Source organism: Ictalurus furcatus, chromosome 4 (genome assembly GCF_023375685.1).
Source record: "Ictalurus furcatus strain D&B chromosome 4, Billie_1.0, whole genome shotgun sequence".
In the NCBI taxonomy this organism is placed as follows: Eukaryota; Metazoa; Chordata; class Actinopteri; order Siluriformes; family Ictaluridae; genus Ictalurus; species Ictalurus furcatus.
In genome coordinates this window covers 36118662-36129988 of record NC_071258.1, presented here as the reverse complement: position 1 = coordinate 36129988, position 11327 = coordinate 36118662, and the positions used below count along the sequence as shown (strand labels likewise).

At 41.9% G+C, this 11327-nt stretch overlaps 1 protein-coding gene across 3 annotated transcripts in view; it reads right to left on the bottom strand.

The window, feature by feature from the left end:
• Positions 1-2500: 2500 nt before the first annotated feature.
• The window catches only part of LOC128607140 (long-chain fatty acid transport protein 2), an 11244-nt gene continuing 2417 nt past the window's right edge, over positions 2501-11327 (bottom strand). The window contains exons 4-10 of one of the 3 annotated variants that reach the window (XM_053623810.1): positions 10748-10872; positions 10178-10372; positions 7766-7856; positions 5091-5289; positions 3913-4010; positions 3701-3831; positions 2501-3140 (exon numbers count right to left, since the gene is read on the bottom strand). In XM_053623810.1, coding sequence (XP_053479785.1) covers positions 2964-3140; positions 3701-3831; positions 3913-4010; positions 5091-5289; positions 7766-7856; positions 10178-10372; positions 10748-10872 — 1016 coding nt within the window. In that variant the 3' untranslated portion in view covers positions 2501-2963. Of the gene's footprint in view, positions 3141-3700; positions 3852-3912; positions 4011-5090; positions 5290-7765; positions 7857-10177; positions 10373-10747; positions 10873-11327 lie in introns of those variants that run through there. The other 2 variants (XM_053623812.1, XM_053623811.1) reach the window with 2 other exon arrangements.

Sequence of the window (11327 nt, the reverse complement as noted above, 5' to 3'; positions counted from 1 at the left end):
CACACAATGAACTTCATCTATGTGTCTATCAAAAATCCACAGCCAAGAACACCAGGAACGCCAGGAACACCTCCTGCACCATGTGTCCTTTCCCTTTCCACACTTTCACTCTCAGTATGTGTGTGTGTGTGTGTGTGTGTGTGTGTGTGTGTGTGTGTGTGTGTGTGTGATTATTAGATCTAAATGTCCCCGTGATGCTTGGTGCTAAAGATGCTTGGTGGGCTTTTGTGGTCCAAAATCTGTTCAGAGATTGGGTTCAGGTTGCGTGTGTGTGTGTGTGTGTGTGTGTGTGTGTGTGTAGATAGACAGTTCTCAGTGGAATGTGAAGAGCAGCTGTTACCCTCCCACTGTGTGTGTGTGTGTGTGTTTGACCCGAACACAGCTGGCTCATAAACAATGTTAACAGAAATTGAAAGCTCAGATCACGTCATTTATTAATTCCATGTACAGTCCATTGGATTATATTCGCACACAATAGTGTTTCAGGTGCACCTGGGTCAGGTGTAGGTTAACCCTAACCACCCTAGCCCTAACCCCCCTAACCCCCCTAACCCCCCTAGCCCTAACCCCCCTAACCCCCCTAGCCCTAACCCTAACCCAGGTTTAGGGTATGTTTGGCTCACTGGGTTGAGCTGATATGTAATGTTCAGGGATGGGCGAGTCTATGGTACCAGTTTTAACGTCCATCTCGGGTGATCGGATCCATACAGGTGTGAACAGGGTCAAATCCATCTTGAGATCTGATCACTCAGACAACGTGTGGAGGAAATGTGGGACGTGTGTGGAGACGTGACATTTGTAGAGTGAACACTTCGTGTCCTTGACCGCCGAGTCACCAGGGTTGCCAGGTTTATCGTTTTACACTGCTTTTGAATTGCCCAGTCATCTCCTCTCATGAAGAAGAAGAAGATTTATTTATATAGTGCCCTTCCAAAGCTCAAACTCACTTATACACACTGTTTCTATCGACATGAACTGCACCGGATCGCTGCTCTGTGACTCGAAAAAGATGTCAGTGACGTGCTGAACTCCTCACAATGGGATAAATGATCTCTATAAAACACAAAGATGGGCGTGTCAGCCTGTAAACTCCATGTGTACTATACACCTCATTTTAATACACACCGAATGTTTGGATCTATATCGTTTTATGGGGCGTGGCCATGAACTCAAAAACGTAGCTTAAAACCCACAGCTTCTCTGACATGACATTTTAAACTTTGTCTATAATGTGGAATTCTTTAGGTTTTGGAGTGAAAGAGTCATCGCTTCCTGGAGCGTCTTTATACTAAAGAAAAAGCACAAAACCTCTTTTCCTACTGCATTTAACGCCATCTTGACCGACATGTCGGTTCAGACGGGAAACACTGGATATCACTCCGAGTTATTTCTACTGCTCTGTTTATAGAAAGTAAAATACAGTATAATCTTTCCAGATGAACACAAGTGCAGTCTGTAAATTATTACTGACATGATGGATTTGGAGTAAAGTCCCAGAGATAATAATTACAAAACTAATCCTGTCTGAATAGGGCTCTTTTTTTTTTAGATGCTTGGTGGGCTTTCGTGGTCCAAAATCTGTTCCGAGATAGGGTTCAGGCTGCGTGTGTGTGTGTGTGTGTGTGTACGTGTGTGTGTGTGTGTGTGTGTACGTGCAGGCTTTCGAAGCTGAAACTGAATCTGTGTTTGACTTCTGCCCTTACTGAATCATGTGATTACACAGAAACTGAGAGCCAATGAGCAGTGATCTAAATATATCCATCAGGGGATCGGCAGTGAACAGGTTCAGTCTTTAATGTATCTGGCTGCAGATGCTAGTTCTTGATGTTAATACAATAATGACGAAATATAGGGGAAATATGTTACGTTTAAGTTTAGAACACATATTAGTAGTCGGATTAAACAGTCTGTTAAAATTAAATAAATAAATATTATTATCAAATACACAGCCATTGCTCTTTGCGTCCGGGTAAATCCAGTAAAATACCGACACGTCGTTTTGTGTGATGACTTTTATTTTAGTGTAATATTGGTAATTGTGTGGCAGAGATGTGCGATTTTGTGCGATTTTGTTTCACACAGAACTTTTTACAGTTAGTCTGACAGGTGGAAGTTCCTTCATTCATACTTCAGCCATGTGACCTGCTGAAAGCGAACCCCTGACCATTTAAACCTGGCTCCAGGCCGTGTGTGTGTGTGTGTGTGTGTGTGTGTGTTTGTGAAGGATCACCTTCCTTCGAGCAGCTTTTGAGTAGAAACAGTATGAGTGTGTGGTGAACGTGTTTATTTATACACTCAGTCATCTGAAATCCGTCTGCCACGGTTGTGTAAATCCTCACAGCTCCCCCTGCTGGATGAAGTGTTAAGTGTTTGGCTGAAATGTGGTGTATTCATGATGTAACAGTTTTGGTTATTAAAATATTTTCTCGAAGCAAAAAATGTTGATTATTTATTTGATCATTTGACCAAAGTAAGTTTCTGCTCTGAGAACACGTTTGGAAAACTTTTTTTTTTTTTTTTACTTCGTCTGTCCAAGCAGCACGAGTTCTTCTGTGTCCCAGTTGATGTTTAGACCTCGTACCTTCGTCCTCATTTATACAAAAACCCTGTTTCCATCTGACTTCTTCACAGACCACGTTTTCCTTCTGAGACAAGCATAAACACAGATTTCTTAAATTTCAAGCTTTTCCATTCAGTTTTTTTTTTATTCACATTTTTACAATCAGAACTAAAGATCTGGATGGAAATCAAGAAAGAAAGAAAGCTGCAATTATTAAAAATCTTACTGAATATTAATTCATTCAACTGTTACAAATCATTTTCATTACAAAACTTCGTTTATACAATTTATTCGATCAATTCCCTTTTTCAATTTTAAACTTGAGTTCAAATCACAGTGAAGGAGGCGTGGCCAAAGTTCTGTCCAATGAAGAGGCTTGTTCTCTGTGTGTGTGTGTGCGTGTTCAGATGTGGATCTTCCCTGACATGATAGCGTTGTAGTGTGTGTGTGTGAGGGGGACATAGCTCTCGCTGTTCTCCTGCAGGAAGTAAATGGGCGGAGCCACTCTATCAGGATCAAATCCATCCTTCATCAGAAAGGTTTTCACTTGTTTAAATGTCCCAGTCATCTCCATGCTCCTCTGGAACAACAACAACAACAATAATAATAATAATAATAATAATAATGATAACAGTCATCTTTCTGAACATATGTGTCTGTTAGCAGTATATTTATCTATAATTAATACACTCCTCACTGGCTTGTTCACAGTAAAGCACTAAAACACATTGTTAATCAATGTTCTGTAATAGTTAATACCAGCTAGCGTGCTAGCTCACAAACTAGCCACATTGATAATACACAAGCAGATATGAACTATACAATTGTACTCTTTAAACATCTGGCCTCATTAAACCTTCACACCTGTCTTTTGTTGGTTTGGACATGTTTGTAGCTCTTTGTTAGGACCAAAGAGAGTTAAATGATTGAGTTAGTGTCAAAGGTCCTCAGAAAATAAACTGTTTTTACAATCACGGCGTTAGTTGAAAAAGATTTCCTTTTATTTACTGAGGTTAAGGTTAAGGTTTGTAATGTCGCATTAATTATCTACAGTAATCATTATGTCAATAAAGCGTTCTTACAAAGATAGAAAAATGTGTGTGTGTGTGTGTGTGTGTCTGTGTGTGTGTGTGTGTGTACCAGGATGCGTATGAAGCGTGGCCGGGCGTACGCAGGCAGGAAGTTGGTGACGTGATTGAAAGCTTTTTTGCAGTCAAACTCTCTCTTTTCCTTTAGTGTCAGCGCTGCCATGCCGACACGCCCCTCATGACCTTTAATACAAACACACACACTGATGGAAATAAAGCCGAGATCACTGAATATTAAGCATGAGATGAAATGTGGTTTTTTACCTGGAACCTCGACACCATACACACTCACATCTTTAACAAAATCCATCACTGAAATAATGTCAGCCACTTCAGTGGTGGCCACGTTCTCTCCTTTCCATCTGCACGAAAACAATTCATCACAACCATAGAACCTGAGAACCGAGAAAACCTGAGAACCTGTATTCTCCCTCTGGTTTTAGTCATGATGTAATGGACTGGGAGGGGTTTTAGTCATGATGTAATGGACTGGGAGGGGTTTAATCATGATGTAATGGACTGGGAGGGGTTTTAGTCATGATGTAATGGACTGGGAGGGGTTTAATCATGATGTAATGGACTGGGAGGGGTTTTAGTCATGATGTAATGGACTGGGAGAGGTTTTAGTCATGATGTAATGGACTGGGAGGGGTTTAATCATGATGTAATGGACTGGGAGGGGTTTTAGTCATGATGTAATGGACTGGGAGGGGTTTAATCATGATGTAATGGACTGGGAGGGGTTTTAGTCATGATGTAATGGACTGGGAGGGGTTTTAGTCATGATGTAATGGACTGGGACGGGTTTAATCATGATGTAATGGACTGGGAGGGGTTTAGTCATGATGTAATGGACTGGGAGAGGTTTTAGTCATGATGTAATGGACTGGGAGGGGTTTAATCATGATGTAATGGACTGGGAGGGGTTTTAGTCATGATGTAATGGACTGGGAGAGGTTTTAGTCATGATGTAATGGACTGGGAGGGGTTTAATCATGATGTAATGGACTGGGAGGGGTTTTAGTCATGATGTAATGGACTGGGAGGGGTTTTAGTCATGATGTAATGGACTGGGAGGGGTTTTAGTCATGATGCAATGGACTGGGAGGGGTTTAGTCATGATGTAATGGACTGGGAGGGGTTTTAGTCATGATGTAATGGACTGGGAGGGGTTTAGTCATGATGTAATGGACTGGGAGGGGTTTAGTCATGATGTAATGGACTGGGAGGGGTTTTAGTCATGATGTAATGGACTGGGAGAGGTTTAATCATGATGTAATGGACTGGGAGGGGTTTAGTCATGATGATTTGTCTTAAAGCATTATTGTTACTTTTCTCCTATAGAATTTCTCTCATATTTTTTTACAGTTACACCTCTCTCTGTCTGTCTTTCTCTCTCTTTCTTTTCTTTCTTTCTTTCTTTCTTTCTGTCACACACACACCTGAAAGTGTCTCCAACCCGGTCCTGGAAGTAGATGAAGCCCTGGTGGTCCATCCTCATCAAGTCTCCACTGTTCAGATAAACATCTCCGTCCTCAAACACATTACGCAGCTTCTTCTTCTCTGTTTGTTCCGGATTTCCTGCGTACCCCTCAAATGGAGTGAACTGAGTGATCTTAGACACCAGGAGCCCTGTTTCACCTACACACACACACACACACACACACACACACACACACACAGACATATACTTACCATGTACAACCCATATGTTAATTGCTGTTAACAACAAAACCATAAAAAACTATCCATTATAATTTACAAAATATGGTCTCTCCTAGTTTCCCAAATTTTTAAGTTCTAGTCTCTCCTAGTTAAAGTTTGGTTGGAAAATTAATTACTTTCATGGCTCTCTACATTCAGTGTTTTTTATTTTGCAGTTCCACATTCTCCTGGTTGCCCAGAATTCATACCTGTAGTCTTAGTTCTGACCTAACCAATTACCAAACACTTCTCTCCTCTTTTTCCCATAGCATCTCCATTGATAAAGCCACATACTACCAAGAGAAGATTGGCAGTTCTCCCAACACCCGCACTCTCTTCAAAACCTTTTCTTCTCTTTCCTTCTCTTCTTTGTCCCCCTCCTCCCCCTTCCCCTACCTCTCTCACTGCAGATGACTTTGCCACTTTCTTTTCCAACAAGGTTACATCAATCAGGAACCAGTTCTCAACCCCAGACATACATAGACCGGCTCCTCCTCCATGTAACTCCCAACTGACTCCTTCTCTCCCCTCTCAGAGACTGATGTCTCTAAACTCCTCCTCTCTAGCCATCCCACAACCTGTCCTCTTGACCCTGTCCCTTCTCACCTTCTTCAGTCCATCTCTCCCACACTATTACCTGCCCTCACACACATATTTAACACATCCCTCTCTACTGGCACATACCCTACCTCATTTAAGCAGGCCCGGGTTACCCCACTGCTTAAAAAACCATCACTTAACCCTGCTGTAGTTGACAACTACAGACCTGTTTCCCTCCTCCCTTTCCTTTCCAAAACTCTTGAAAGAGCCGTTTTTAATCAACTCTTCAATTTTCTCACAAAGAACAACCTCCTGGACACCAAGCAGTCTGGCTTCAAGAGCAATCACTCCACGGAGACTGCTCTACTTTCCATCACTGAAGCCTTACGACTCGCAAGAGCAACATCTAGATCATCTGTCCTCATCCTACTCGACCTCTCTGCTGCTTTCGACACTGTGAACCATCAGATCCTCCTGTCAACTCTCTCCAGCCTGGGCATCACTGGAACGGTTCTGCGCTGGGTGGAATCATATCTCTCAGACAAATCCTTCAAGGTACCATGGAGGGGAGGTATTTCTGAAACTGAGCAACTCACAACTGGCGTTCCTCAGGGGTCAGTTCTGGGTCCACTCCTCTTTTCTATGTACACTACATCTCTGGGGCAGGTGATGAAGTCTCATGGCTTCTCATATCATTGCTATGCTGATGACACCCAGCTCTATTTGTCCTTCCAGCCTGATGATCCATCCGTCTCTGCACGACATCTCGGTCTGGATGAGGGAACACCACCTTAAGCTCAATCTGGCAAAATCTGAGCTTCTCATCATCCCAGCCTGCCCATCAACCACAACCTCACTGTACAGCTCGGCTCAACCACACTCAAGCCAACCAGGACGGCCAGGAACTTTGGGGTGATTCTCAATGACAGCTTGACCTTTACAGACCACATCTCAACAACCGCACGGTCCTGTAGGTTCATCCTGTACAACATCAAGAAAATCAGACCCTACCTCACCGAACAGGCTACACAGATACTAGTCCAGGCTCTTGTTATCTCAAAACTGGACTACTGCAACTCACTACTCTCGGGCCTCCCAGCAGCTCCATCAAACCCCTTCAGATGATTCAGAATCGTCTTCAACCAGCCCAAGAGAACCCATGTCACACCCCTCTTCATCTCCCTCCAGTGGCTTCCTGTAGCCACCCGCATCAAATTCAAGGCCTTGATGCTCATGTACAAGACCTTGTCTGGAACAGCACCCTCCTACCTCAACTCTCTCCTGAAGGCCTATGTTCCTTCACGCAATCTGCAATCAATCAATGACCGATGCTTAGTAGTGCCTATTCAGCGTGGCTCAAGGTCCCTTTCAAGAACCTTCACACTAACTGTTCCTCAGTGGTGGAATGAACTTCCAATCTCAATCCGGACCGCAGAATCTCTCACCATCTTCACAAAACAGCTAAAGACCCATGAACACCTAACCAACTCATAAAAAAAAATAAAATTACTCTGGCACTTACACCTCTACTCTGCGCACTTTGCTTCTTCTGGAACTCAATTAATGGATCTTGTACAGTAGCACTACTTGTATTGTTCTCCGCTTGATATATCGCTTTGCTTGGATTTTCTCATTTGTAATTCGCTTTGAATAAAAGCACCTGCTAAATGAATAAATGTAAATGTAAATGTAGTTCCAATAGTTTCCTAATATATTTCCCTACTTGTAATCTCTCCTCGTTCCCCTTGTTTCACAGTTCCAAGAATAATTACCCATAATGCTTAGAGCATATTCTACTCCTGTCTCTATTTGAAAGATTATTAATATTCATTACACAGCCTTGATAGCCTTGATTGGTGAGTGTGAGTCTCACCTGTAAGGACGGGGACACAGCGCCCCCTGCTGTCCCGCACCGGCTGCTCTAACTCAGGGTCGTACTGAATCAGTGCATGAGGGGTCAGTTTCTGCACAGAGACAGCTGTTACAGCATTTAATCCAAAGTTAGGACAATTAAAGCGTTCATTTAAATCGCTTTGTTGTCGGACATTTTCCAGCAGCTAACCAGCTTTGTTGAAAATTCTCTGTTAGCTAAAGAATTTTGTTTGGTATTTTTCTCTTATGTTAAGGAACTAGTTTTAATCATTATCTTTACTTTAAATATTTTCCAAAATATAGTTACAGTTCCCTCCACTAATATTGGCACCCTTGGTAAATATGAGCAAAGAAGGCTGTGAAAATTGTCTTTATTGTATAACCTCTTCATCTTTTGTTTAAAAAAGGTTTACTAATGATATTTTAATGCCACGTGACTCTGGCTCTTGTGCTGTGTTGGTCTTATTGGATCTTAGCGCTGCCTTTGATACTATTGACCATAGTATTCTTTTAAATGTTTAAATGCTTACAGTCTCTGGTTGGTATCAAGGGTCTGCCTTTGCAGTGGTTTGCGTTTTATCTGAAAGAAAGGACTTTCGCAGTAAACATAGGGAATTTCTCTTCTTTATCCATGCCCTTATCATGTGTTGTTCCTCAGGGCTCCATATTGGGTCCTCTGTATGTTTTCCCTTTATAAAAGGGTTCTATTTTTCAGAAATATGATATTTCCTTTCTCTGGCTACGCTGATGATACAGAATTATATTTGCCAGTTCGGTCAAATGGCATCAGTCCTTTTGGGTCCCTTTTTAAATGTCTTGAGGACATTAATGTTGGATGGCTAACAATTGTCTGCAGTTAAATGAAAGCAAAACTGTAATCAATATTTTGGGCTCCCCTACTGTCTCCTCTGCTCTTGAGGCCCAGTTAGGTCCTCTCTCTCTCTCTCTCTCTCTCCCTCTCACTCTCTCTCTCTCTCTCATTAACAAATGTCAGAAATCTTGGAGTTATTTTTGACTCAAACTTGCACTTTGATAAACAAATCAGTGCTGTTAAGGACTTCTTTCATTTAAGATTCATTTAAGTTCTCTCTAGAAAAGACCTAGAAACCGTGATCCACGTTCCTGTTACATCATGGTAATTCTTTACATGTTGTCTTTCCTCGGTCGGCCTGATCTCATCTGCAGCTTGTGCAAAATGCAGCAGCTAGATTTTTAACAGGGACCAGAAAGAGGGATGATATTTCCCCTGTTCTGGCATCTCTTCACTGGCTTCCTGTCAGGTTTAGAATTGATTTTAAAATTCTAATTTATGTATACAAAGCTCTTTCTGGTTCTGCTTCACAGAACATCACTGATGAGGTGATCGAGCCTTTTCTGTGGTCGGTCCCAAACTTTGGAACAGTCTCCCTTTTCACATGAGGTCCGACCGTCTTTATCTATTTTTAAATCTCCCCTTAAAACTTATTTTTATTCTTTGTGTTGTAATGTTATTTAATATAATGTATTTTAATGTTTTGTACAGCACTTTGGATCAGCTGCTGTTTTCTTTACATGTACTGTATAAATAAATTTGACTTGACAAAAAAAACCTCTTTGTTAAATATAGATGTGCAACAATTATTGGCACCCTTTTAGTCAATACTTTGTGCTAGCTCCCTTTGCCAAGATAACAGCTCTGAGTCTTCTCCTATAACGCCGGATGAGGTTGGAGAATACATGGTGAGGGATCTGAGAGCGTTCCTCCATACAGAATCTCTCCAGATCCTTCACATTTCAGGTCCACGCTGGTGGACTCTCCTCTTCAGTTCACCCACAGGTTTTCTATGGGGTTCAGGTCAGGGGACTGGGATGGTCATGGCAGGACTTTGATTTTGTGGTCAGATCAACAACAACAACAACAACAACAACAACAACAACAACAAAAGACCAAAAGTTTAAACAATAAAGAAAATTTTCATAGCTAGCTAGCTTTGTTTGGGAGTACTCGCTAATGTTAGCTAGCTAGGTTTGTTTGGGAGTATTTATAATGTTAGCTAGCAAGCTAGGTTTGTTTGGGGATATTTTCTGGGATTATCAAGTCAACAGGGAAGGGAGGAATTTTACATAATCAGATTTTTAAAAATGTATTATTATTTTGTTTAATTTGGGGATCTACATATTTAGCTAGCCCCTGTAAATTCCCCTTTATCACTCCTTATTAAACAGGCTTATTGATCAGGTGAGTGATTCGCAGGGTAGTTTACAAGCTATCAGTAGCACAAGGTTTCCTTACAGGTAAGATACATAAGACAAAATCATTTTCAAATAATGTTGGCAATTTTTCATGTGTTCCAGCATTAGCATTAGCATAGTATGCTATCTAACGAACTACCAGGGCAGTGAGGTGTTTGTGATGGTGTTTGTGCAGGTTCACCCTGGAGAGGAAGTTCACTTTGCCCACAGCACCCACTTTCCCCGTGTAGTTCAAGAAGCCAATGTTCCCGTCGGAGGCAGCATAGAACTCTTTAATGTGTTTCACACCAAACCTGCGCTGAAATTCTTGCCAGATGTCACTGCGAAGTCCGTTTCCGATGGCCAGTCGCACCGTGTGCTGCCGGTCTGTCTCTCTCTGGGGAAACAGACATGTCTGTTACGCAAGTGTGCATTTGCAACAGTAGAGAAGAAATAATTCGATCAGAGGCCACATCAGCATTGTTTGAGGCCGTAATCGAAGTCTGTCATTTTTAATAAAACGTTTAAACTTTTTTGTTACTTCATATATTATCAAAACGCTGTTACGGGGGTTTACGGTTACTACCCTTTGGATGGGGAATTCACGCAGATGTTCTGTTTGACACTATCATGCTTCCAAGCTGTTTGCGAAGTGGTTCGAGCGCTAAGCAACTGGTTTGCTAACAAAATAAATGGCTTGTACGTGCTAAGCATATGGTTTGTAACTAGCTTGCATGGGTGTGGTTGTGTATGTTGTGTTGTGTTGTGTTACCTTGGGTGTGTTACAGAGGTAGCGCATGATCTCTCCGATATACTGGATCACCGTCACATTGTACTTCCTGCAGTCGTTCCAGAACTGAGACACTGAGAACTTCCTCCTCAACACCACTGTGCTTCCTGAACACAAACACACACACACACACACACACTAGTGATGTGTCGTTCGTGAACGAATCTTTAATATGACTCGGGAACAACGAGTTGTCTCAGAGAATGATTCGTTCATTTCTGATCGAACATGCACTGCAAAATCGCCATAGGTTCTGGGTTCAAGTCGGTCGTTCATCCGGTGACCGACACATAGACAATACACCATGCAATCGACTCGAACCCGAAGACTCGAGACCTGAAGTAATCATTTCTGTTTCTGGGGAACAGACGTCACAAATGTGACATGATGAAAGAAAGAAGGACTCGGATTGGGAGATGAGGTGAACTACAATAGCCTGAAGACCTAATGCTAAGCTATTAATGAATCATTTCTGTTTCTCATAATTCGGCCTTGGTTGTATTAGCCCATAGTTTATTTGATAGTTTATTAAGTACTAGATGTGTTGGGGAATTGAACATGT